General features: G+C 50.2%; 1 protein-coding gene across 1 annotated transcript; it reads right to left on the bottom strand.

The window, feature by feature from the left end:
• On the bottom strand, window positions 14,496-24,812 carry ANKRD60 (ankyrin repeat domain 60). The gene is made up of 4 exons (XM_018056864.1): window positions 24,410-24,812; window positions 19,565-19,695; window positions 17,728-17,893; window positions 14,496-14,800 (listed from the first exon to the last, which is right to left on the bottom strand). Exons 1-4 carry the CDS (start codon window positions 24,810-24,812, stop codon window positions 14,496-14,498), a joined length of 1,005 nt encoding a protein of 334 aa, XP_017912353.1.

Genomic DNA, 25,216 nt, shown 5'->3' with positions numbered 1-25,216 from the left:
TAAACTTTCATAGGCTGCTCACCAGCCCCTTTGCACTGCCAGGTAATTGAAAATGCATCCAGCCCACCCTTCCAGGCAGCAGCCACCTGGCCATTTCATGTCCTCAGCAAACGGGCACCACTGTGAAATGATGCTCTGCTCTCGGCCCATGTGTCAAACTTCCATGTTTTCCGTAGCCAGCACGTCTTGTGCCTGCTTTAATTCCCAAATGATCTTCTCCCCAAATGTATTGCCAGGGCTTGATTCAGTCAATACAGGTGGGGATCAGCCCTCAGGGGTGTTTGGTATATGCATGCAGCCACTCCTGCTCCTACACCACGATACCCCCAAACCCCAAACAGATGGGCCTGCCCCACCACAGGGCAAACCAGCATGAGCATCCAAATAACCAATGTGACATCCATCAGACCCCCAGATGCCATAGACACCCTCTCCCTGCCCAAAGGGCCCTGCAGTCCTGCTCCCTAACTGCCCTGGGCAGGCCCTGACCTCAGGACTCCCTGGGGGGGAAGTGTTTCACAAACTACGAAGGCTTTGCGTTAATCTGGGCAGAAACAGACTCTGGGAATGGGAGAGCATACGTGCTCTGCATGAATTGGGTCTTATTGAGATAGGATCAGGGTTTAAATTAGATCCTTATCTTTCGCTCTGGACATATAACAACAGGATGTTGGGGTTTCTAGTTCCCAAGGATTTAGCAAAACTTTTGCTCAAAAAAAAAATGGAAAAAGATGCCAGAAGGACTTTTTCCCTTCCGAAAGGAGGGTCATGGGGTCTGAAACCAAATATTTGAGGTCAAGTTCTCCCCTCTTGAACTTACTCTGGCAAAAGTTCAATAGAATCATATCCTCTGGTTCTAATTCTAAACTTCCTGGAGGGGGGCAACAGGAGGGCTCACTCAACCTATAGCCTTTCTCAGAATAAATCACTGGCAGGTCACGACAGCTGTACTTATTGAAATATGAAGTTATTTGACATGTTCACATTTTTCACTTCCCCTCTGTTTAAGCTGACTGGGAAAGAAACGGCTATAATCAGGGAGAAGCATTCATTTAGTACTAAATGCCTCCAGGGGCCTGGCAATCGTGTAAATGTGTGGCACTGCTAGGTGACAGAGGCAATAGGGAGTGATAGGCACCGGGGTAAAGTCAGGAAGGTGGCAGCTGCCATGCCAAGCCCATCAGTCACTGCCTGGGAATAGAAGCTGCAGACCCCAGGGTTCTTGGCCTTGCCCCACAAATAGGTATATACATCCTTCACGATTAGGCCATGGAAGGACCAAGTGTTCTAGGATCAATGACTACAATCCCACCCCTGAGAACGGCAGAACCCGTAAGACTGACCAAAGCTCAATTTACCACCAGCCCCAAAGGGACAAAGCCCTGGGTCCCAATTAAATTTGCCTAAAATCATATTTGTCCCTCTTCTTGCTCTCTCATGACCCTTTTCCCAGTGTGGGAAGCAAGCATTTGGTGCCACTTCCTTTGAGCAAGAAGGATGCTCCAGGAAACAGAGGAAAACGAAAAAAAAAAAAAAAAAAAAACTCTGCTTTTATTTCAAAAGTCTCATCCACAGAGCAGGGCAAGAACTCAGGGAGAATGAAGCTGGGAGCAGGACAAAGGAGAGAAAAGCTTCTTAGAAAACGTGCCCTCCCGCCTCATCCATCCCTGAGACAGGCAGAGTCTCTCTCCAAGGTGGTATGTGGGAGGGGGCATCTTTCCAGGAAGAGCCCCCTTGGAGTGGACAAGCTCCCCGTGAAGCTATGGCTACCTAGGGTACCCGGGTAGAGAGGACGTGCTGCTGGGGCAGAAGAAGGGACAGCAGAGGGGAGCTGGAACCCCAGGATGTCAGGGGAGTAGCAGGGTGGGCCCCCAAGTCGCCCCCAGTGCTGTGAGAGCAGCCCCCTACACCCTCTGTCCCTGGGAACAGAAGAAAGCGGCTGAGGGAGAGCAGGGGCAGGCACGACCCTGCAGACGTCACAAGGAAGGACTGGGCGGACACTGCACAGACCAGAGTCTGAGGGTCGGGCAGGACCAAGTGTCCCAGCAGGGGCCAGACGCCCAGCCCTGACACCCAGCCCTGACCCTCAGGCACGCCACAAACGCCCCAGGGCAGAAATGCGAAAGAAAGTTACTTCTCTGTCTCAGGGAGCTGGAGGGCTTGGACCAGACACCCACCCTTCTGTGCTGAGGCTTTCTGAGGGTGGGGCTACCTTGGTGCCAACATGATGGAGACCTCAAGAACATCCTGCAAACTCCCCAGGACCTCGTTAATAGGCATATGATGATCCGATAGGTGTGGAGTGGAGACCGAGTTCTGCATTCCTAGCAAACTCCAAGGCGAGGCCAATGAGGCTCGTCCAGGGACTGTGCTATCAAATAGAATAGGGAAGCTCTAGATGGTGCTACAGGGGACTTCCCTGGTGGTCCAGTGGTTAAGACTGTGCTTCCATTGCTGGGGCACCAGTTTAATCCCTGGTCCGGGAACTAAGATCACACATGCCAGGTAGTATAGCCAAAACAACAAAAAAGAAAAAGAAAAAAAAAAGTGCTTCCTAGAAGGTGCTGAAGACCCAGAATCCACTGGCCGGATCACAGGGATTTGCCCACAGGCCTGAGTGCTGGTCAGCGAGTCGAGGCCAATTCACGGGGCGCTTCCTATACATTCACCAGAATTGCACACCTTGGAATTGAAGGTACTGAAAATGCACAAAAATCGCCATGTTAAAATGTGAGTCTCCGGCCATTAAAAAGGAATGAAATAATGCTATCTGTAGCAACATGGATGGACCCAGACTAAGTGAAATAAGTCAGAAAGAGAAAGACAAATACCATATGATACCACTTACCTGTGGAGTCTAAAAGATGACTTAATGAACTTATTTAGAAGACAGAGACAGACTTAACGTAGACATCAGTTGCCAAGGGGGATGGATTAGGAGTTTGTGATCAGATGTAAACTATTACACACAGGCTGGATTCAGAACAAGGTCCTACTGTACAGCACAGAGAACTACAGGGATGAACCTTGACAACTAAGGTCACCCTAAGAAGCTAGACGCCAAGAGCCATGTACTGATTCCATGAATATGAAAGGTCCAGGACGGATAAATCCGTAGCAACAGGAAGATTAGCGGTTGTCAGGGCCTGGGGCGACCGGGGATGGGAAGTGAGTATTTCATGGACATGGAGTCTCCCTTGGGAGTGATGATGATGCTTTGGAACTACACAGAGAAGGTGGTTATATACTGAATAATAGCATACTAAAGATCGTTGAATGGTATCCTTCCTATACATGGGTGAAGTGTACAGGTTGCGAATTAAAACTCAACCTCAGTAAAGCTGCTTTTTGAAAAGGCAGCTGAGAGGACAAATTTGGGATGATTCCACTCACCTGAGAGACCTAGAGGAGTCAAGTTCATAGCAACAGGAAAAGAAATGGTGGTTGCTAGCAGCTGGGGGAGGGGAAAACGGGAGTTTCTTGGGGACAGAGTTCCAGTCTGGGAAGATGAAAAAGTTGTGGAGTTGGATGAGGCTGATGGTTACAGTGTGAATGTGCTTAATTCCACTGAACTACACATTTGAAAATAGTCCAAATGGTAACTTCCATGTTATGCTTGCTTTACCATAAAAAAAAAGGGGCGGGGGGGGGGGGGTTGGGGAGCCAGGGACTGGGTGTTCACAGGGTGAGAAGGGATCATCTCAAAATTACTTGCTAGTCCAAAGGAGGAAACGGAACTAACTTCCAGTGAGGGGCAGCCAGCAGGACCTCACCCAGGCTTCAGTCTCTCCTCCTGATGGTGGGACCAGCCTGAAGCTGACCCCTCTGGAGGTCACAGTACACAGGAAGGCAGGGGACAGGAGACAAGTGAAAAGACACCACTGAAACTGGTCTCTCCATCCCCAGACGGCTGACTGCTCAGCAGCTTCCAGCTCTCATAGCCAAGCCCTGCACCCCCTCAGCGTTCCCCTCCTCCCCCAACCCCCGAGCCCCTTCTCTCCTGATCTGCCAGACCCCCTTGACCTGAATTCTAACTACAGGCAAGCCTCAGGGCTCAGTCCCGGCGCCTCCTCTGTTCCACCCTCCCCTCCCCATACTGGCGCCCTCTCGATTCCACCTGCTTGCTGACAACTGCCAAACTCACCATGTGTCGGTTGAGTCCCTCTCCTGTGAACCCATTCCACTCAGGTGTGTGGACACCTCGAACATAACCACTGGAGAGGTGAAACGGTGCCCGCAAAAAGACGTGTCCACCTTACTGTGGGGCCTGTGAACATGACCTTACTTGGGGAAAGGGTCTCCACACCCCTTCTCCCATCCCCGCAGCTCACATCTACGCCACCATCCTGGCCATCAGCGTGGGGTCCGGCCACCAGCCAGGGCTCCGGTGATCGGATGGTCCCATTCCTGCCCCCACAGGACAAGGGCAAGGACCCTCTTCCCGCAGGCCAAGTGGACACACGGAAGGCAGGCCGGGAGGTGGGAGGGAGCGGGGTTCAGGTACAGTCTCCTCGTCCCCAAGAGCACAGAGGCCAGGGAGCAGGTTTGCCACTGCGAAAGGTCACGTGGGGGGTCCCCCAAACCCACAAGTGGCCTGGCTTCCCCCGATGGAGGGTCTTTGGGGGCCAGGGGCCATGCAGCCCTTCTCACTCCCCCGAGCATCCCGGGCCCACCCCGGAGACACAGGAACAGCTGGGCAAGTGCCAAGCCATGGGGGGCAGAATGTGGGGGCTGGAGCCCCAGGACCACCAGCCAGCCTGGGCCAGCCCTGAGCTAGGGGAGCAACAGCGGAGGAGATGGCATTTCTACTGGGGCCAGGCTGGACTTCCTAAGGTTTGCAAAAGACGGCTGAAGAATCTAGTAACTCCCTGAGGCAGGAAGAGGAAGCCAAAAGGGTGGGCGTGCAGGGCGACTGTGGGGCATCCATGAGACCGCTCCCAACAGCCCCCAGTCCGAGGAGCCGGGAGCCTGGCGGAGCTCTGTCACCTGTGAGGCCCAGTCCCAGCATCCGTGGGACGCAGGGTGGGTGGCAGCTCTGACGCCTCAGCCCATCGTCAGTACATCCGTCCATCTAAAAGTCCAGGGCTCCAAGCTTCAGGACACCCACTTATTTCTTTTCAAAGCAAGTGGCTTTGCTCCCCAAGCCTCTGTCACTGTGAGCCAGGAATAAGACATGAAGTCTTTACAAGACGCAAATAAGATACTTGATAGCGCTGGCAAATGCAGATCATATACATTTTTTTCATCATTTAAATAAAATTCCTAAACCATGCATGAGAAGAACCAGGTGTGAAATGTACTGCAGTCTGCTGAAAGGTGGAGATAAATCATGAAGTTCTTTGAAGGTGTAATTTGGTTTAAAAAAAAATAGCAATTCTGATGTGTGCTCATTTTTAATCTCAGCCCTTCTCTATGTGCTATATCAATACTTTGCTTGTGAAAAATATATAGGATCTACCTAATTTAGCAAAATTCTTTCCCTTTTTTGTTGCAGACCCTCCCAGGTGATAAGACATTAATTTAAACATTCATGAGAGTTGCAAGGAAGGTCCTAGACTTTTCCTCCCTTGGGGCGGGGGGTTTAAATAAAGTTTATTTCTAAAACTGGCTGGCTTTTATTCCTCACCCTAAGACCATTGGTGATCCCCTGGAGGAAGAATCTTTGGAAGGCCATATTTCAAGTCTTGTCCCATTAATTTTATGTGAAAAGATCCACATAAAGTTAGATAGTTTTTTAAAAAAAATAAGTATTCATCACATACTTTATTGACAATCCACAAAAACTGGCAATGTAATAATGATTATTAAGTAAATGTTGCTTATTTCTATTTTTTTATTTTACTTTACAATACTGTACTGGTTTTGCCATACATCAACATGAATCTGCCACGGGTGTACATGTGTTCCCCATCCTGAACCCCCTTCCACCTCCCCCCACCATACCATCTCTCTGGGTCATCCCTGTGCACCAACCCCAAGCATCCTGTATCCTGCATTGAACCTAGACTGGCGATTCGTTTCTTATATGATATTATACATGTTTCAATGCTATTCTCCCAAATCATCCCACCCTCTCCCTCTCCCACAGAGTCCAAAAGACTGTTCTATACATCTGTGTCTCTTTTGCTGTCTCGCAACAGGGTTATCGTTACCATCTTTCTAAATTCCATATATATGTATTATACTGTATTGGTGTTTTTCTTTTGGCTTACTTCACTCTGTATAATCGGCTCCAGTTTCATCCACCTCATTAGAACTGATTCAAATGTATTCTTTTTAATGGCTGAGTAATACTCCACTGTGTATATGTACCACAGCTTTCTTATCCATTCATCTGCTGATGGACATCTAGGTTGCTTCCATGTCCTGGCTGTTGTAAGCAGTGCTGCAATGAGCATTGGGGTACACGTGTCTCTTTCAGTTCTGGTTTCCTCGGTGTGTATGCCCAGCAGTGGGATTGCTGGGTCATAAGGCAATTCTATTTCCAGTTTTTTAAGGAATCAAAGTTAGATAGTTTAAAAGATATTCTATACTATGCAGTTCCCTCCTCCAGGGGATCTTCCTGATCAATGGATGGAACCTGGGTCTCTTACACTGCAGGCAGATTCTTTACCATCTGAGCCACCAGGGAAGCCCCTATTCTATGCAAAGATCAAAACAGCATGAAATAAAAGAATGGAAAGTCCCTGGGGGTATAACGTCTGAAGGGAGAGGAGAGGACAGCGGTGGAGACACAGACACAGGGAACAGGCTTGTGGACACAGGGTGGGGAAGGAGAGAGTGAGGCAAATTGAGAGAGTACACTGAAAATATATACCTTACCATATGCGAGACAGCCAGTGGGAATTCGCTGAACAACGCAGGGAGCTCAACCTAGTGCTCTGGGACAACCTAGACGGGTGGGATGGGGTGGGAGGTGGGAGGTGGAAGGAAGGTTCAAGAGAGAGGGGACATATACATTCATGTTGATGTATGGCAGAAACCAACACATACTGTAAATCAATTATCCACCAATTTTAAATAAATTTTAAAATAAAATGAATAAATAAAGGGAGAGGAAGAAATTAAACACAACAGGGTCTACAACCTGTACAGCTGGTTCCAGACGTCTGGAGGGACATTTTGGGTACCATTAGCCCATCTGCGGTCTCGCTGCGCCACCTGGTGGCCGCTGCGTCCACCCACCAGCGGCAACAGCGCTCAGCAGCGCCACCTGGCTGGCAACCTCGAGCTGACCCCGGGAGTCTTGGGAAGGGTCTTTTTCCTGAATTCAAGGCAGAGAGAGGAAGAAAATGCTCAGGAGCCCCGGGGGCTTGTCCTGCTATGGCTCTGATACAAGAAGGTGTCAGTGGGGTGTGATTACCTGCTCTCCATCCTGTGTTCTGCACTGCCTGGTGGTGCCCAGCCCAGGGGTCTGTCCTGTCAAGAAGGCTCTGGGTAGGCACCCCTTTGAGAGATGCTAGTATTTTATGTGTTTCACAAGCAGGGAAAGAAGCCCTCAGAGAGGTAACCGAGGTCTCACCCAGGAAGTCCTCCCAGACCGGCTGGCTCATGCCTGGAGAAGGATCATGGTCTGTGGTCAGACATAGTTGAGTACTGTCCTGTGCTTGCTAGAACCACGGTTTAGAGTCAGACATCCTCACTCTGCCATTTACATGCTGTGTGACTCTGGGCAACTTGCTGACTTCTCTGAGCTCCAGTTTCCTCAATGAAAACCAGGCCTGGATGGACTAGATCATGCTCAGTGCTGCTCAGCACCAGCATCCCTGGGAATCTGTTAGAAATCTCAATGGCACCCCACTCCAGTACTCTTGCCTGGAAAATCCCATGGACGGAGGAGCCTGGTAGGCTGTAGTCCACGGGGTCGCTGAGAGTTGGATGAGACTCAGTGACTTCACTTTCACTTTTCACTTTCATGCATTGGAGAAGGAAATGGCAACCCACTCCAGTGTTCTTGCTTGGAGAATCCCAGGGACGGCGGAGCCTGGTGGGCTGCCATCTCTGGGGTCACACAGAGTCGGACACAACTGAAGGAACTTAGCAGCAGTAGCAGCTCCTGGCATACTGAATCCAGATCTCAGGAGAGGAAGCCCAGCCATCTGTGTCTTAACAAGCCCTTCCTGGGACCAATTTGCACTCCAGGTTGAGAACCTGTGACTCTCAGCATCTCTGAAACTGCTAAATGAGACATTCAGAATGTCTGTTGGTCACTGAGTCATGTCTGACTCTTTGCAACACCGTGGACTGTAGCCTGCCAGGCTCCTCTGTTCGTGGGATTCTCCAGGCAAGCATACTGGAGTGGGTAGCCATTTCCTTCACCAGGGGATCTTCCCCACCCAGGAAGCGAACCCGGATCTCCTGCACTGAAGCCAGATTCTTTACCGTTGGCGCCACCAGGGAAGCCGTGTGGAATGTTTGGCCCAGGATAATTGCTCAATAAATGATTATTGTGATCCTCAAAGTTTGGAGAGTTCAGGTGGAAGGGGGTTCTCTTCTTTTCCTTTTTCATATTTTTTTAGTTGCAAATGTAACATATTGTGTTAAACATAGAATTACCTTATGACCCAGCAACTTCCCCTCCTGGGTATATATACTCAAAAGAAACAGATATTCAAACAAATCTTATACACCCATGTTCATAGCAGCATTATTCACAATGGTCAAAAGATGGAAACAACCCAAATGTTCATCAACTGACTAATGGCTTCATGATGGGATATTATTCAGCCACAAAAAGAATAGAGAGCACTGGTCCATGCTGCAACATGGATGAACCCTGAAAATATTTCAGAGAAGTGACTACCTAACGTCACACATTGTAGGATTCTGTTTGTGTGCAATATCCAAAAATGGGCAGATCCACAGAGCCAGAGAATGGATTAGTGTTTGTCGAGGGGTGGGGACTGTTACTGGGTCCAGGTTTTGTTGTTTTGTTTTGTTTTTTAGGGTTGATGAAAATGTTCTGGAACTGGATAGGAGTGATGGTTACGCCACACAGTGAATCCACTTATCATTAATGGCAAGTTTTATATTATGTGTCTTTCACCACCATAATAGAAGACAAGACAGGCCTGCTATGATCCTTCAGAGCTGTGCAGAGCAACCCTGCGACCCCGGAGTAAGCGATGCTAAGAGTTTAAGGACCTTTGACATCATCCTTTTTGCTCAAATAAACTTATGTCCACGTTTCTTGGCTTCACCTCCTTTTTAGCATTCTAAGTCCATGAGCTCATACACATTTCCTGGGCAACGTGCTGCTTTTCACGTAATGACACAACACAGACAACCCTCATGGCCACGCCTTGGCCTGGACATCAAATCATTTGTTGTTGTTTTGTTTTGTTTTAATAGCTGTAAAATGTGGCACCGTCCTTCCCCCATGGTGGGCACCTGGAGGGTTTCCAGGCACTCGCCACCAGAAACAGCTGCCAGGAACACTAACACACGCATCCCATCATGAACGGGGGAGCCTTGTCTATGTTGTTACTCAGTTGCTCAGTCGTGTCCAACTCTTTGTGACCCCATGGACTGCAACACACTAGGCTTCCCCGTCCTTCACCATCTCCCAGAGTTTGCTCAAACTCATCTCCATCAAGTCGGTGATGCCATCCAGCCATCTCGTTCTCTATTGCCCCCTTCTCCTACCCTCAATCTTGCCCACCATCAGGGTCTTCTCGTCTCTGTAGGGGAGATTTACCCAGTGGGGTAGATGGGCCTTCTGAATGCCTACCTTGTAATCTGGCAAGGCTGTAGGACGCTGCAAGTTCCCCTCTGCAACACTAGAGGGAGCTGTGACCAAACACTGGCGTACACGGAGGCACACGCACACAGCACCACCAGATGGAACCAGTGTTTTATCATTTTTTCCAAACTGCAAATTGACAGTGCGCACCCACCCAAGGGGTAGAAAAGACGTTGCATGGAGGTACTGATTTGACTCGACAACTGGGGCGGCTGGCCTCCCTTGTTACACGCCCAGGTTTGGGGGATCCACGGACCCCCGCTGGACACAATAAATGCTCTCAGAAAATGTGTGTTTGATGGACAATTTCAGGGGTTCAGGTCAGGCTGAGAAGCCGTCTGAAAGTCCCCGTGGCTGAGCCCCACTCTCGAGTTTCCAGTGGGGCACAGGCTGCCGCAGCTCTGACATTTCCGATGAGCACAAACAGCCGCGTTTTTCTAAATGTTAATGGGCTTCTGTGCCCTCTGCTGGGTGCTGGCATAGTCAGGACGCACTGCGGAGGCTGAGCTGAGAGGCTGGAATTTTCCTCTCGCGCTAGAGCTTTTCTTTTTTTTTTTTTCCTCTCTCTCTCTCCTGCAGAACTGGCCCTGAAGTTTTAAGTTCAGAAAGATTTTCTAGAAGTTGCTGCGGAAGCCTTGTACTTAATACTGAAATCAGCAAAGTTGGAGAGAAATGATCTCTCCCACCCTGGGAATGATTAGTTCTGGATGGAGACTCTCATGATATAGGGTTTGCTGAACATTTATGAGGCTTTCTGCATATGGGGAGTGTTTTGATTCCCCAGTGAGCAAACATTTTAAGCAAATTAAGTTGTGGTAGCAATATTAGTAACAATGGATACTATTTTTCAGGCATCTGCTCTGTGTCAGGCATTGCACCCCTCCCATGATGGCGGGGGCAGGTTTTATTTCCTGAACACTATGGAATAAGAAGCAGAGGTTCTGAGACATGCAGTTGCCTGGCCCAAGGCCACCTATCTGATGGCAGAGGGAAATCCTAAGTGGGACCTGCAGGGTAGCCGGCCCAGGCCCTTTCTGAAGACCACCCACATTGGTCATCACAACTAGGTTGGGATGGAGATGATGAGAGTCCCTGGAGAGGTGACAGTCTGCCCTGAGGTCATACACTAGTTAGGAGTGGAAATAAAAATAGAATCCCGGCCCACAGATACACTGAAAACAGACGATGTCATTAAATCCTAGCAAAACACTGCTACCTACAGAAGGTGGCCCTATTTGTATATCTTATAAAAAGGGTATTTGGGGGGTCAGCGGGGGGACCTGACCCTCTAACACCAAGGGGAGACTTTCCTCTTGTCAGAATTTAAAGGATTGAGAGCAATTTGAAAGGGGAGTAACTTTCTCACCCTGTGTTTTGATGGCACTCACTGCAGCACCAGGGCCACCTAAAGTCCCCTGAGGCGCCACCAGTGGGTGCCCTTCCGCTTCTCTGGGAAGGTCTGGTCAGTGTCTATGCTGCAGAGAACGAAGCGTTCAGACCAGAGATGGAGGGAGGACCCGGTGGGCAGAACTCAAGCATGCAGACTCTCAGCCGAGTCTTTGGAGACAGATGGCCACATGCCCGAGGCCGGGGCAGGGACCTGGCGGCCAGGGGTCCACAGGGGTGGCCAAGGTGAGCGGCCATGTGGTGGGGGCACAGCTGTGCTCAGCGTGAGCCGCCCATCTCTCCAGAGAGGCTCTCCTGGCTCCGATGGCTATTTTCCTGGCTGACATAAGGCGCCCTGGTGAGCAGGGTCCCCGAAGGCCAGGAGGTGCTGAGGGGTCAGAGGACATTGGACAGCTCTTCCATGGGCTCCTGAGCTCAGAGATCATCTGTCTCTTGCTGATCAGAACTTGAGAGCCCAAGAAAGGGCTCTAAATGGTCCTAAATGTTTCTCCTCTCTTCCCCCTCCTCAATCATCAATAATGGAGCTCACTTTGGCCAGTCTGCACCAAGCTCTCAGCTGAGAAGAGCCGGCATGTACTGAGTGCCCCCACCCAACAACCTGGGGGACCAGACACCATGACCAACCTCCATCCTCCGACACCCCAGGGCCAGAGGGCAGAGCCACCAAGATGCAACCTGGGATCCACTCTGACCCCCAGCCCTTACGTCCACGCTACCCTGGTAGCAATCCCACTCTGGCAATCGAGTTCAGTCTCACAGGAGATACAAGATACGGAGCAGGGAGATGGATATTATACCCAAACAATTGACCATAACTCCGAGGGAGCCAGTCCCTCTCCACACAGAGGTGAGGCCCACCTGGGCAAAAGCAGACCACCACTGAAGACTACCCTCAATATCTTGGGCCGAAAAGGATTTCAGGATCCTATACAAATGTTTGAGATCAACTCCTTTAAAAGAAAAAAAAATTCTGTTGGCTCCAAAGTATGACCCCACAAAACTTCAAATGTTGAATAAAATTATCTGCAAAGTGTAACACGATTGCAACCAATTGCAAATCAACTCTTCTGAGGCTGTGGACTAATTTTATTGACAAGGCAATGCAAGCTTATTTGACTAGAACAGCTTGGATGTTAAGATGGTCTGAAAGGAAAAGTCCCCAGGACCTACAGGAGTGTTCTAATGGCCCTGCCACAGACCAAGCAAAATGTCATCACAGTTTGAAACTTGCTCAGCTCCTGGCCAAGGGTTCAGCTGAACTGGGGGCGATGAAGACAGAGGGGCTTCCCTCCAAAGTTTTGGGGACAAGTGTCAGGCAAGTGACTCTCCTAACAATAAAGACAGGAAAGCAGAACTCCCGGAAAACCCATGACTGTGAGTCACACCCCTTGTTAAGTTAAAAGGGTGCCCAGGTCCCCCTGCCAACACACCTCATTAGCTAAATGAACTGACCCCACTGGGTGAGGCTATTTAATATCTGCCTATTGACTTTGGGGAACATCTGCCAAAAACAAGATCTCTGTTTTGACATAGTTGATGCCGAGCTGTATTTTCTTTTTCCCCGACTATTATTTGTCAAACAGATTGCTGAGCTGGGTCCAGTCACGTCCACCAAGCGTAAAGCCACATCATCAACACGGATCTTCCTTGCAAAGACAGCAGGAAATGCGGCCCATTGATGTAAAAGCTGAATCCAGTTCCAGTTCTTGGGATGTAAGTTGGAGAGAAGGGCAGCTGGGATGCAGTGCCATTTTCCAGCTCTTTAAAAATCAGAACTTCAGAATCAGGGTTCCTTAGGAAACGAGTAAGTTCAGGTCTGAAACCAAAAAAAAAAAGAAAAATCTGCAAAAGCACAGAACATAACTGCAACAGTAGAGGGACTGCTGCCACACAAACTGGCCCCGGAAGCTGTGTCGGGATTCAGGGCTTCAGAGAAACACGCGTGGCTGTGGGTGCGAGGGTGGACAGCACCACCCAGGAACAGCCGCGGCCATTCCCACCCTGAGGCGTCGGAGCCAGGGAACAGTCCGAGGAGTCCTAGCCTGTGTCCACCCATCTCCCACGTGAAACAAGTTAGTTTGATGACGCTTGGCAGGCCCATCCACGGCCTCGAATCTTCTCCTTTTGTACCATATGCTGCTCTTAAAATAATTCAAAAGAAAAGAAAGTGAAAGTCGCTCAGTCCTGTCCGACTCTTTGCGACCCCATGGATTATACAGTCCATGGAATTCTCTAGGCCAGGATACTGGAGTGGGTAGCCTTTCCTTTCTCCAGGGGATAATTCAAGCCAACACTTAAAAATCAGGATTTAGATTAAAAAGCTGGGTTCCTGGCTCTGGAAAGTTCTAGCTGCCTTTGGCTCACTTACTGCTGGAGCTGAGTGGCAGCATCTTCTTCAGGCAAGGTTGGGCGGGGGGGGGGTTGGTACATGTCAGTCTGCTCCAGTCCTCACCCCTCCGTCTGGTCTCCCACACCCAGCTCATCACTCACATGGCAGCTTTCATGGGCTGTCAAGCCTAGAGCCCAGCATAAACGCTGCCCCCTAGTAAGGATGCTGGAGCTCCCCCAGTTCTAGAAGGACAAGAGAAAGCTAGTGTAGGGGAGGAGAGTGCTTGGACTTTTGGGGATGGCACAAGAGGACAAAAAGAAGCTGCCAGTTCAAACTCTCTCCTTTACGAGCTGTCGTCATCTTTTGCACTGGTCTCCTTTAAATCCAATGTCAACTCACCCCCTTTCACCAAGAGTAACCATGTGCCCTTTGTGGGCAACCAAGCTCGGATGTCTTCTGGCCAGCCTAGCTTCCCACCCCAACCCTACCTCTGACTCAGACAGCAGACCCCTCCAGGAAGGCTCAGGAAAACTTCTGGAACATTGCGAGCTCAGGGAGCATTTTGTTCCATGAATTTAACAAGCTGGAATTCACAGGTGACACTGCCCACCACCCGGCGACAACTGCCCGCCCTGGTTTTGTACCATAACAACAAGAACTACTCTCATTGTGTCCATTACCCCGTTAGGCAGATGCATTAGATGGTGTCCGGACGGGAGAGGAGGTAATTGGTCCCCATCACCCCAAGCAGCGTTCCTGGGTATAATGAACAAATAGCTCGAAATTAAAGGCTGGCGTGGGAGTCTGTTAGGTCCATAATGGGTTAGGAAATGAACACAAAGTCACCCACTTCTATCAATATTCTCCCAACGTCATTTGCAAACAGGACAGATCATTTCGTGCCTGATTCAGATTAATTGCCATGTTTCCCTGAATTTCTGCTCACCACGGCCACTGTTCACCGTGGACCTGAACTCAGGAAAGTTACCTCGAGTCAGTGTCAACATGCAAACGTTCCTACACCTTGCTCTCCTTCTTGGTGCCGAACCCGGACTTGACTCTCTGAAAAGCCTTGTTCACCACAGGGTCCAGTGGGTCCTTAGTCCCCATCTTCACCAGCCAGTAGAAGAGGAACATCCGTCGCTCGCTCTGGGTACGGTTCAGGCGGCGGGCGACAGACATGGGCGTCTCCCCCTTGGCATCCTTGTCGTTGATGGAGGCCCCATAGTTGAGCAGGAGGCTGATACAGTCCAGCCGGCTCATGGCTGCAGCCACATGCAGGGGCGTCCTGCCCACGGGGGATCTTCCCTGACAGTTGGCACCTGGGAAATAAAAGAGTGGGCTCAGGGAGGGCCACCCTGCTGGCCAGAGCCAACCTTCAGAAACCTGTTCAAGAAGAGACTCACAGGGAGGGGCCGAGGTTTGGAAAGGAATAGTTGGGAGAATGAATAACTGCTCCCCACCCTGGTACCCAGTGCCATGAAGGGGTCACTCCTGTATCCCCCCTACCCAGCATCCAGCCCTGCTTCACCCTCAGGCTCCTCTTGTCACAGACAAAGACCTTTCTACAGTCCTCGCTCAAGTCCTTGGGGCGATGTTCTGGGTCTCCACTGCTCTGTCCTACCCACCTCGCCTTATCACTCCAGTATTACCCACCCCACCCCCACTCAGCAATCTTCCTCCCCCACCACCCCATGCTTCACTTACCCAGCCTTCTGGCTTTATCCTTTCAACACACCTACTCCCTTCTCTTGCCTCAGGATCTTTGCACATGCTGTTTCCTTTGCTAAAAACACTCTCATACTTTTCTCTCCCCCCCCCTTGGGGTAACTCTATGTTTCTTGAGGTTTCATTCACTTCCTCAGGAAAATGCTCCTTAGTCCTCCTCCCCCAGGACCCCCCTGTGCACAGTTTAGTCATATCTGACTCTTTGTGACGCTGCAGACTGCACCCCGCCAGGCTCCACTGTCCCTGGGATTCTGCAGGGAAGAATGCTGGAGTGGGTTGCCATGCCCTCCTCCAGGGGACCTTCCCACCCCAACAACTGAACCCACATCTCTTGCATCTACCTATGTAGGACGGTTCTTTACCCCTGAGCCGTCTGGGGAGCCCCTGCCTTTCGTTCAATAGATGTTCTGCGTCTCCAGAACATTCCGCGCACGACTGACCATGGAATTAATTATTTGTAATAATTTGCTGACTTCCCTTCATAAACTCCACATGGGCAGAAAACACGCTTGTTTTGATCATTGCTGTTTTCATCCCCGGCACGTAGCCTGGGCGATGCCTGGAGAAGACGGGCGCCTGGAAGATGTCAGAGGCTGAGCAGCCTGACTCACGGACAGACTTCACTTGGCTTGAATCCCTCACTGCCTCCCACAGATGGGTGGGCTAATGACAGGTGTCCAATATAGACGTGTTGAATTGAATCAAATTCTGGGTAACAAATACCATTGACAGAGAGAACAAGGCAATTCAATTACATGCAGCTGACATTTCGGTAGCCAGTTTTTATGAGCTATGACTGGTCAGTGAGGTAAAGTTTTAAATGGGTTCTCACAACACCCTGCATTGGCCCTGGCACCTCTTTACAGCTACTGTCTGCAAAGGACAGAAAACTTTGCCAAGCCGGCTGTAATTTTTTAACTGGTGCTTTCAAATACATCACAGTTCCATCAGAGTCAAAATGACTTTTTATGAGCTTAAAGGACTGCTGGGCCGTGAAAAGCCCATATTTCATCCTACAACAGGAGAAGTGCAGAAAGAGGGGAGGACCGTCACAAAAACCCCTACCCATCACAGACACACGGCCTGTCATCCTGCCCAAGCACTGGAGATGTTTTCCCAGGTTGGTTGGTGAAAGTGGGGGAATAGCACAGAGAGCCTGGGATCAAGGCCAAAGGCTGGGAAGAGGGGGTCCAACCTGGAGGCAAGTTGATGTGGGAGATCCTCAGATGAAGCCCCCTCCTGAGCCCCAAGTAGTGTGTGCATGCTCAGTCATGTCTGACTCCGTGCAACCCGAAGGATTGTAATCCACCAGTCTCCTCTTCCCTGGGAATCTCCAGACAAGAATACTGGAATGGGCTGTCATTCCCTTCTCCAGGGGATCTTCCAGACCCAGGGATCAAACAGGCACCTCCTGCATTGGCAGGCAGGTTCTTTTATCACTGAACCACCTGGGAAACCAGTGATCAAATACTGTGTGCTTTTTCTGGAGGAAGCTGGTGGCCTGGGATGTCTGACATGGTTTTCTCATGTTTTTGAATGGTCTGCACCTCAATCCCAGGCCTCTTTTCCCCAAAACACTCTACATCCAGGAAAGATAAAACGTACTCCCAAAGAACTCTCCAGGCAAAGCCCTTTAATTGGGAGACAAGCCAGGCTAAGGCTTCTGTGTCTGTGGACAGAGAGAGTAATTGCTCTTTGGTGGAGGAGAGATGAAAACAAGGGTGTGGGACAAATAATTCAAAGGCTTGGAGAAAGGAGACTGGCCAACTTGCCAGCCACCAAGGTAGGGAGGTCAGCATGGGGCTAGACTCCTTGGGCAGAAAAGGGACCTGAGGTGGGGAGGAAATAACAGGATGGGTTGGGAATATCCCCAGCGGGATCTGGTTGGACACTATGAACCAGGAAGCCCTGTGACTTGGTGTCCTGAAACATTCTGACTTCCTGAGCCCTGGCCAAGAGAGGCAATATAGCTTCTCTTGGCCTCAGTTAGCATGTCCTCAGCCCCCTCAGACAGTGACCGGGTGGCCCAATGGGGACCTTAATTGGTGGTTGACAAACTTAGGTCCAGGAAACCACTACTGAGCGAACCAGGAGGACAAGTCACTGTGTCCCCCTTGCCTGTAAAAGACCCCTATTCTTGAACATAATCAGTGGACATGAAGAAGAAGCTGATCCGCTCAGTCACGTCCGATTCTTTGCGACCCCATAGACTGTTGCCTACCAGGCTCCTCCGTCCATGGGATTTTCCAGGCAAGAATACTGGAGTGGGTTGCCATTTCCTTCTCCAGGGGATCTTCCCAACTCAGGGATTGAACCCAGGTCTCCCGCATTGCAGACAGACGCTTTACCGTCTGAGGTACCAGGAAAGCCCCTCAATGGACATGAGTTTGAGTTGACTCTGGGAGATGGTGAAGGACAGGGAAGCCTGGCATACTGCAGTCCATGAGGTTGCAAAGAGTCAGACATGACTTAGTGACGGAACACCAGCCATGTGAACACACCCAGCCGCTATGAGATTTACCATGTTCTAGAAGGTACTGCACAGCCTCCGAGTGACCCCTGTGTGAGGCAACATACAAGGCCACGAACGCTCTCTGGGAAATCCACTTCTTCCACTGCCTGTCGTCAAAACGCCCCGAATTTGCAGTTCGGTAGAAAGTGTCTTCAGCAACACCGAGGCAAGCCAGCTGGATGAGACACACAGTTACACGCGTGAGTCTCAGTGACTTCAGGAACACAGAGGCACCTGGCTGGTGGGTCCCAGGACACCCTGGTGGGGAAGTCAGCTCAGATGCCACATGCAGGAGGTGGATGGGACAGGCCGGGTTGGGGGGGTTGGCAGCAGCCCCTAGGGGAGGGAGAAGCTGGAAACCAGCCAGGGGTATCTCTCTCTGCACGTCCAGGAAACACAAATTTACCACCAGACAGGCTTGGGAGGCAGGAAATTCTTCCTGTCCATGTTTTGAAGAGAGAAAAATAGCTTTTCTGGGTGTCCAGAGGAAGGGGGCTGCAGCCCTGAAGGAAGACCCCCGCCAACACCGAACACTCCCTCCCCCAAGGGAGCACGCACTCCTAGGGAGAGCTGATGAACCCTGGCCTTCCGGGCTATTCTTAGGCCCATTGTCTCCGGTGACGTTTGGGACTCTGAGCTCTGCTCTCAGGTGAATAACAGCCCTGGGACATAATCTTCTCAGGGAGAATTGAAGTTCTGAGCCCCGGAGGAAGGCTACGGCTCCAACAGAGAGGAACCCAGTCCCTGGGGCAGGGGGGTGATGACAGTTCTGGCCCAAGACAAGTTGAGGGGGGACTCACCCCACATTCCAAACAAGAGTCAGAAAACCCAGAATGGACACAGCCCAGGAGGAATCCAGGGAAGGCAGAGGAGGGGGAGAAAGGCAGAGAAGGAACCAGAGAGTTAAGGCCCTTGCTCCAGGGCAGCAGGGTTGCTGGGTCGGCCCTGACTTCCTAGAACCACCGCCGCTCCCCAGAACCCCATCCCAACCACCCCCGCATCCGCATCCCGGCCAGAAGTAAACTCTCCTCCACAAGTTCCTCGCTTCTCATCTGAATTTATTTTCCACAAAGAACGTGCACTCACCCCCTGTGTCTGAGCGATTCACCTTCACTGTTGGGTAGACATTTCCTCCTCCTGTCTCACTCCCACCCCCGCCTGCCCTCCGCCCCATACCAGAGCCCTGCTCAAGGCCTGGCCAAGGGTTAGGGCTTCTGTGTTCCCAAGCCTTTCCCTGTCAGGTGGGGGCAGACCCTCGGGACTTATTTTATTTTTGCAGCGATGAACGCTCTGAACCACACAGTTCCAACTTATCTGGCATCCTCCGCTGTTAAATTAGGTTTTCAACTTTACCAAATAAACTTGTGGTGCTAGTGGTAAGGAATTCGCTTGCAATGCAGGAGACCCAGGTTCGATCCCTGGGTCGGGAAGCTCCCCTGGAGAAAAGAATGGCAACCCACTCCAGTACCCTTGCCTGGAGAATCCCATGGACAGAGGAGCCGGATGGGCTACAGTCCATGGGGTGGCAAAGAGTTGGACACGACTAAAGAGATTTAGAATGCATGCAAATATACGCATGAATAGGAAAAGGGCTGCCCTGGTTCCTTTCAGGGTACAGTGACTGGGTTACAAATCACAAGTCCATGGACAGGGAGAAACCGCAAAGGCAAACGGCAAATGGAAACACATGATTTGATCATGATAACAAGTCGTTGTTATTCTCTCTACTCTGTAACTTTCAGCAAATATTCACAGTAAAGAACAAGCAACTTCCCCCCCCACACACACACACAATCTACAGTTGCTTCATGAAGTATAATATCCATTTAAAGAAGCATGAAAACACCTTACTGGAATCCCCTTCCACAGCCGCCAAAACCAGTTCCGTCCATCCATCATAGTGCCAGATACATAATGAAATAATTCCACCAGGAATAACGTCGTGGAACTTCAGCGTAGCATCATCCATCAAAATTCCTATGGGGAATAATTTTTATCTTTATAAAGAAAAATCAGGCATTAAAGATAAATTGTTACACTGGTTTAGTTAACAGATTATCTTATTCGTGATATTTGGGTATCACAAAAATACTTTGAGACACTTCAGCACTAGTCTCATTTGAAAGAACCACATATATCTGTTTGTGGTAGCTGATATTTTTTAGAAAATTAATTTGGCTTAACTCAAAGAGAAGCCAAACCTTCCCCCACCAAAAAAAATAATAAATCATAAAATTCTGTAATTATAATTTGCGTGTGTGCAAGCCAAGTCGCTTCAGTAATGTCCGACTTTTTGCCACCCTATGGACTGTGGCCTGCCAGGCTCCTCTGTTCATGGGATTCTCCAGGCAAGAATGCTGGAGTGGATTGCCATGCCCTTCTGCAAGGGGATCTTCCCAACCCAGGGATCAAACCACACCTCTTACGTCTCTTGCATGGACAGGCAGGTTCTTAACCGCTGGCGCCACCTGGGAAGCCCAATTATAACTTGATCCATCACACAAAAATACATGAAGTGAACAAATTATTTCAGGAGGCCAACTCTAAGTAGAACTACTTGAAGTAATTGTACATTACAGACAGGTAATACAAGTGGTTATACAAGTTATATACCTTTAAACTAAAATACTAATTCTGGTTAATCTTGTCATCAGTTAGCTTAAAGAGGTAATAATGAAAATCAATTGTTGGATATTTCAAATTATAGCCTATGGCAGCAGCATTTCTCAACCTCTGCACTCGTGACCCTTGGGGCCGAATGACTATCTGCTGTGTGGTCTTCCCGGACATTGCAGGGTCTTTACAGCATTCCTGGCCTCTACCCCCAAGGTGGCAGCAGCCCGCTCAGCTAGGTGTGACCACTGAAATGTCTCTAGACATTGCCAGATGGCTTCCAGGGGGACAAAACTGCCCCAGTGGAGACCCTATGGTAATATGAGCATCTCCATGTCAACCCCCACCATAATTTGCACTTGGTGTGGAGAATATCCTGTCTATGTGCCATCACCCAAAACTGTCCCTTACTCATACTCTTGGGGGAAGATGGTCAGAATTAGTAGAAAAGGACCGTAGAACATTTTAAGAAAATGAAGTTGATTTCAGTTTACCTTTGGAAATACACACACACATCTTCCTACCTGGCCACCTGTAATCTAGCTGAAGGATTAATCTGCTTTTCCCAATAAGCAGACCTAAGAATGGAATGTCTCAACTCTGCCCAGGGTGGATTATCATTATTCCGAGTAGAATTTGTGAGCATTTTTGGTTTCATGATTGAGAGATTACTAAGTGCCAGTACTCAGCACCCACATTCTTTAATCCTCACGACAAGCCAGGTTTGGCTGGTCCATTTGCTGCAAAAGCAGATGGAGGCTCACATGGCCAGTGAACAGCAACACCAGGACTCCAACCAGCCCTGCCTCTCCTCGATGCCCTGTGCCACTCACTCTAGACTTTGTTGGCACCCTTTGGTTCCCAGCAACTCCAGTTGGTGGATGGAAACATGGAATAGCGATTAACAAATCTGTTAGTTAGGGTCTTATTTGTGGTTGTCACACTGAGGATAATCAGTAATTAGTTTAAGTAAGACAACTCGACGACTTCCTAAGAACTTTGAAAAAACTGGAGCAAGGCTGTGTTTCTCCGAGAAAGACAAGAGCACAATTCACACCAGCTAAACAGCTCTTAGAGAAAATCAGAGCACATTCTCCTTTTACAGGCAGGCAGCAACTGCCTTCGGCTTAGACAAATACTAATTATCACCACCTAAATAAATTATTAGAGTTGACAACAGACGTGGGAAGGCGACCCGCCTCCAGGAGAACGCTTCACCCCCTTTTAGAGTTAAGTCTTTCAAGGTTTTCACAAACATTATCTCATTTGATCCTCCCTGGCAACCTTTGAGGTGGGTAAAGAGGCATCAGACTGATTATTTATTGGCAGAAGCCCAAATTTCTTCCATCATCGTGGTATACCTTCTCTCTTTCTTGTTTGCCATCAACAGTAAGGATGGCAACCGCAAGAGAGGTCAAGCTTCTAACAGTTGCTAAGTGCTTGCTGACTAACAGGATTGTGACATCAGTGTTAAGCCACTTCGTCTCTTTCTTTCCCTCTTAGCTTTCTTGAATGTATCGCTCGGCATAGCTCATGGGTGAAAATAAATTAACAGGAGGGGTGTCAGACATCTGCAGTTCAGGACACATAATTCTTGAACTACTTGCTTTGGAACTCTAAGTACTTCCATAGCTCACTTCACTTTTAACACATTAAATCCAGGTACATTTCTTTCCACATAAAATCTTGAAAAGGCTCTTAAACATCTTCCAAATACTGCTCTAGCAAAGCAAATACATCCTGAAAAATGCTTAACCAATTTCCAAGAGGACAAAGGAAAGGACTTTGGTCTTCAGTGTGCATTCTGAGTTTCTGGAGTCGTTTTTGCCTAAAGGAGGAAACAGCACTGAGGATTCCGGAGCTAATGGGGCTGTGGTTTGCAAATCAGGAAACTGAGCCCCAGAAGGGCAATGTCTGGGAGCTTGGAGCTCAGGGAGACAGGCTGCTTCAAGTCTTCATCTCTATTGCTTCACAGCCCCTGCAGTATAACTGCAGTCTCTCTGCGCCACTGGCTGTTTACTTTCTCTGTGCAGCAGCCCAGAGAGTTATTTTCTACCTTTGTTTTCTTGTTTTCGCATTGATTTCAAGCAGGTGGGGAGATGGTGGAGGCTGGGGGGCTTTGATCCTGCTCTAAAATTCTAAATATCATAGGGATGGGATGGGGACAACCAGACTCATGGGATGAGGGAAGGAGACCCTAGGGGGAGAGGATATGCTCTGGACCCTCGCTCTCCACTGGATGTCTCCCATGTGGGGTTTATCTGGACAGGGGACCTTGGAGTCCTGAGTCAGTCACAGTGAGCTTTGGGTGCTGGGTTCTGATTCTGGTTGGGCTAGCTTTGAGCTCCTGACATGGACAAGGAGGCAGCTTGAGATTTAAGGTCCTGATATGGACTGGGTCAGTGCCAGTATTTGGGGTTCAAATGTGACAGGGTTTGAGATTTGGGGTTCTGATGGAGGCAAGGTTTGCGCTCTGCCTGGGGGTCCTGGTGTGGGAAGGATCTGTTCTGGGATGTAGAGTCCTTCTGTGGGAAGGATTTGTTTTGGCATTTGGGGGTCCTGGATAGCATAGGGATGAGGAATCAGACAGGTCTGCCCTGGGACTCAGGTGTCTCAGTGGCAACAGGTTCTGCTATGAGATTCGGAGTCCTAATATAGGCAGGGTTTGGTCTTGAACTTGGGGTTTAAATGTGACTGAGGCTGATGTGGGATTTGGGTTTCAAACACAAGCAGAGTTTGCTTTGTGTCTGGGGGGTCCTCATGTAGGCAAGGCTTGTTTTGTGCTTTGGCTTCCTTACACGCATATGGCTGGCTTAAACCTCTGAGTGCAAACGTGATTTCCATGGAGGTTTGGGGTTCAGATATGGGTACACTGGACTTGAGTTTTGGGGTCCTATTGTGGGCGGAATCTGTCTCATGCCTTGGAGCTCTTCTGAAGACTCTTGGCCTGGGCTTCTGGTGTGGTCACAGTGAGCTGTCAGATGTGGGCAGAGTTCATTTTGGGGTCTGACATCCTTATGTAGACAGAGATGGCTGATGGGGTGGGGTTCAGATGTGTGACTGGTTAGGCAGAGATGAGGGACTCAGATTGAGCCCATCTGCTCTGGGATTCAGGTTTCTGCTGTGAGCAGGGGGTCACTTGGGGATTGTATTTGAGGTTCAAACATGAGTATGGTTTGTGGAGAGATGTGGGTTCTGAGGCTCACAGCGTTCGTTTAAGGCTCTAGTGTCCTGGAGTCTACATGGTTGCTGGAGGATTCGGGTTTCTCACGGTCACTTGGTTAGTCTGGGGATTAGGGGGTTCAGTCTTGGGCAGATTGGTTCTTGGCTTGAGGGCCCTGAAGTGAGCAGGGCTTGTTCCAAGCTCTAGTGTCCGTGTGTGGACACTTTGCCAAAGAATCCAGGGTTCTGAAGTGGTCACGGTAACCCTGGAGATTTGGGGCAAGTTTTGGGCAGGCTTGTTCTGGGCTTGGGGTCCTTGCATGGATACAACTGGATGGCGGATTGGGGGTCCTGGTGTCCCACAGCGTAGCACAGACACTAGAGGTTCGCCTCCATTTGGGGGCCTGACATAAGCAGGTTTGTGGGGTCTGCTGAGGACAAACGTTTCAGGCTTGAGGTCTTGTGTGGTACTGCTGGCTTTGGGACTTGGGTCCCTGATGAAGAGAGACATGGCAGTCTGAGAGTCTGGGTGTCTAAGGGTCCTAGGAGGGTGGGCAGTGTCTGCTTTGGGATTGGGGGCTCTGACCTGGACCGGGTTGTCTCAGGTTGGCAGGATGGACTAGACAGCTGGCTTTGAGATTGGAGGATTTGCTACAGATCAGGGTCTTGCTGTGGACAGGGTTTGCCTGGAGATCTGAGGTCTAACATGAACCTTTCTTTTCTGGAATTGGGAAGTCCCTAGGTGGCCAGGATTGGCTTTTCCACCTGGAGTTTCATGGTGTGGGGTTTGTTTTGACCCATCTGGGGGTCCTTGTCTGGGTGGGCTTCCCTTGCCCCACTGTAGGTTCAGAGGGGACTTGGCAGCTGGGGTGGAGAGGAGTACACTTGGCCAGGAAAGGGGTCGGGCAGGGGCCACCTTGGTCCAGGTACTGCAGCCGCTGCAGGTTGAAGGGAATGCCGGCTGTTAGATCCAGCTCCTCTTTGAGCTCCCGCACCGTCATGTTGCTGCGGCAGTTTGTCACTCGGAACATCTCCCCGGAATCTTCCAGCAGCACTCGCATGGCGAAGACATCCGGGACCACGTCAGTCGCCTGGCTCACGGCCTGCAGGTCCCCGACGTGGTTCCGGCCGCGGGTGCGGACCGGGAGCTGTGGGGAGTGGGGCCGCGGGCCGGCCGAGTCCGCCCCCGGCGTGGGCGGCCAGGCCGCAGCGGGGTCAGGGCGAATGGTGCCTCCCGGCGGCGTCGCTGCCTCCGCCGCGCCCCTCCTCATGGCCCGCCGCCCGGCCCCAGCCGCTTGGGCCCGTCTTGAGCGCGTCATCCCAGCTCCACGAAGTGGCCGCGCGTCACTGGCGCCCCCACCCCTCCCCCGACAGGTGACCCCACCTCCCCGCCGTGGGCCGATGGGCTGCAGTTAACCAAAGCGGGCTTCACGTGGACCTGGTGCAGCTTCTTGAATAAGGGGAATGGGCACCGGCGCTTCTAAAACAGTGGGGAGATTTACTGAGATCAATACAGAGGCATCGCCACGAGGCATGCGCCCTCGCACCACACCCCCAGCTCCCCTTCCCAGCTGAACGTCAGGTCCTTTAAGCGGGAAAACTGTGGCCTCTTCTCCTCGTCTGTTTAAAATACACTCATTGCACAATTCGGGGCCAACTACCTGTAGGAATTATGCCTGAATAACGCTCTAAATCATCTCTGCGTGCATCGTCTATGGAGAGT

This window comes from Capra hircus, chromosome 13 (assembly GCF_001704415.2).
Source record: "Capra hircus breed San Clemente chromosome 13, ASM170441v1, whole genome shotgun sequence".
NCBI lineage: Eukaryota > Metazoa > Chordata > Mammalia > Artiodactyla > Bovidae > Capra > Capra hircus.
The sequence above is the reverse complement of the archived record's forward strand: the minus strand, read 5'-3'. Positions and strand labels throughout refer to the sequence as shown.

Excerpts from the sequence above, each read along its gene's own strand:
- ANKRD60 (XM_018056864.1), bottom strand. The coding sequence starts at position 24,812 with ATGACGCGCTCAAGACGGGCCCAAGCGGCTGGGGCCGGGCGGCGGGCC. Across the intron at positions 17,894-19,564 it reads TGGAAGGGGATTCCAGTAAG|CTGGCTTGCCTCGGTGTTGC; the intron begins GTGTTTTCATGC and ends TGTCTCATCCAG. Across the intron at positions 14,801-17,727 it reads GCAGTACCTTCTAGAACATG|GTGCCAACTGTCAGGGAAGA; the intron begins GTAAATCTCATA and ends TTTATTTCCCAG.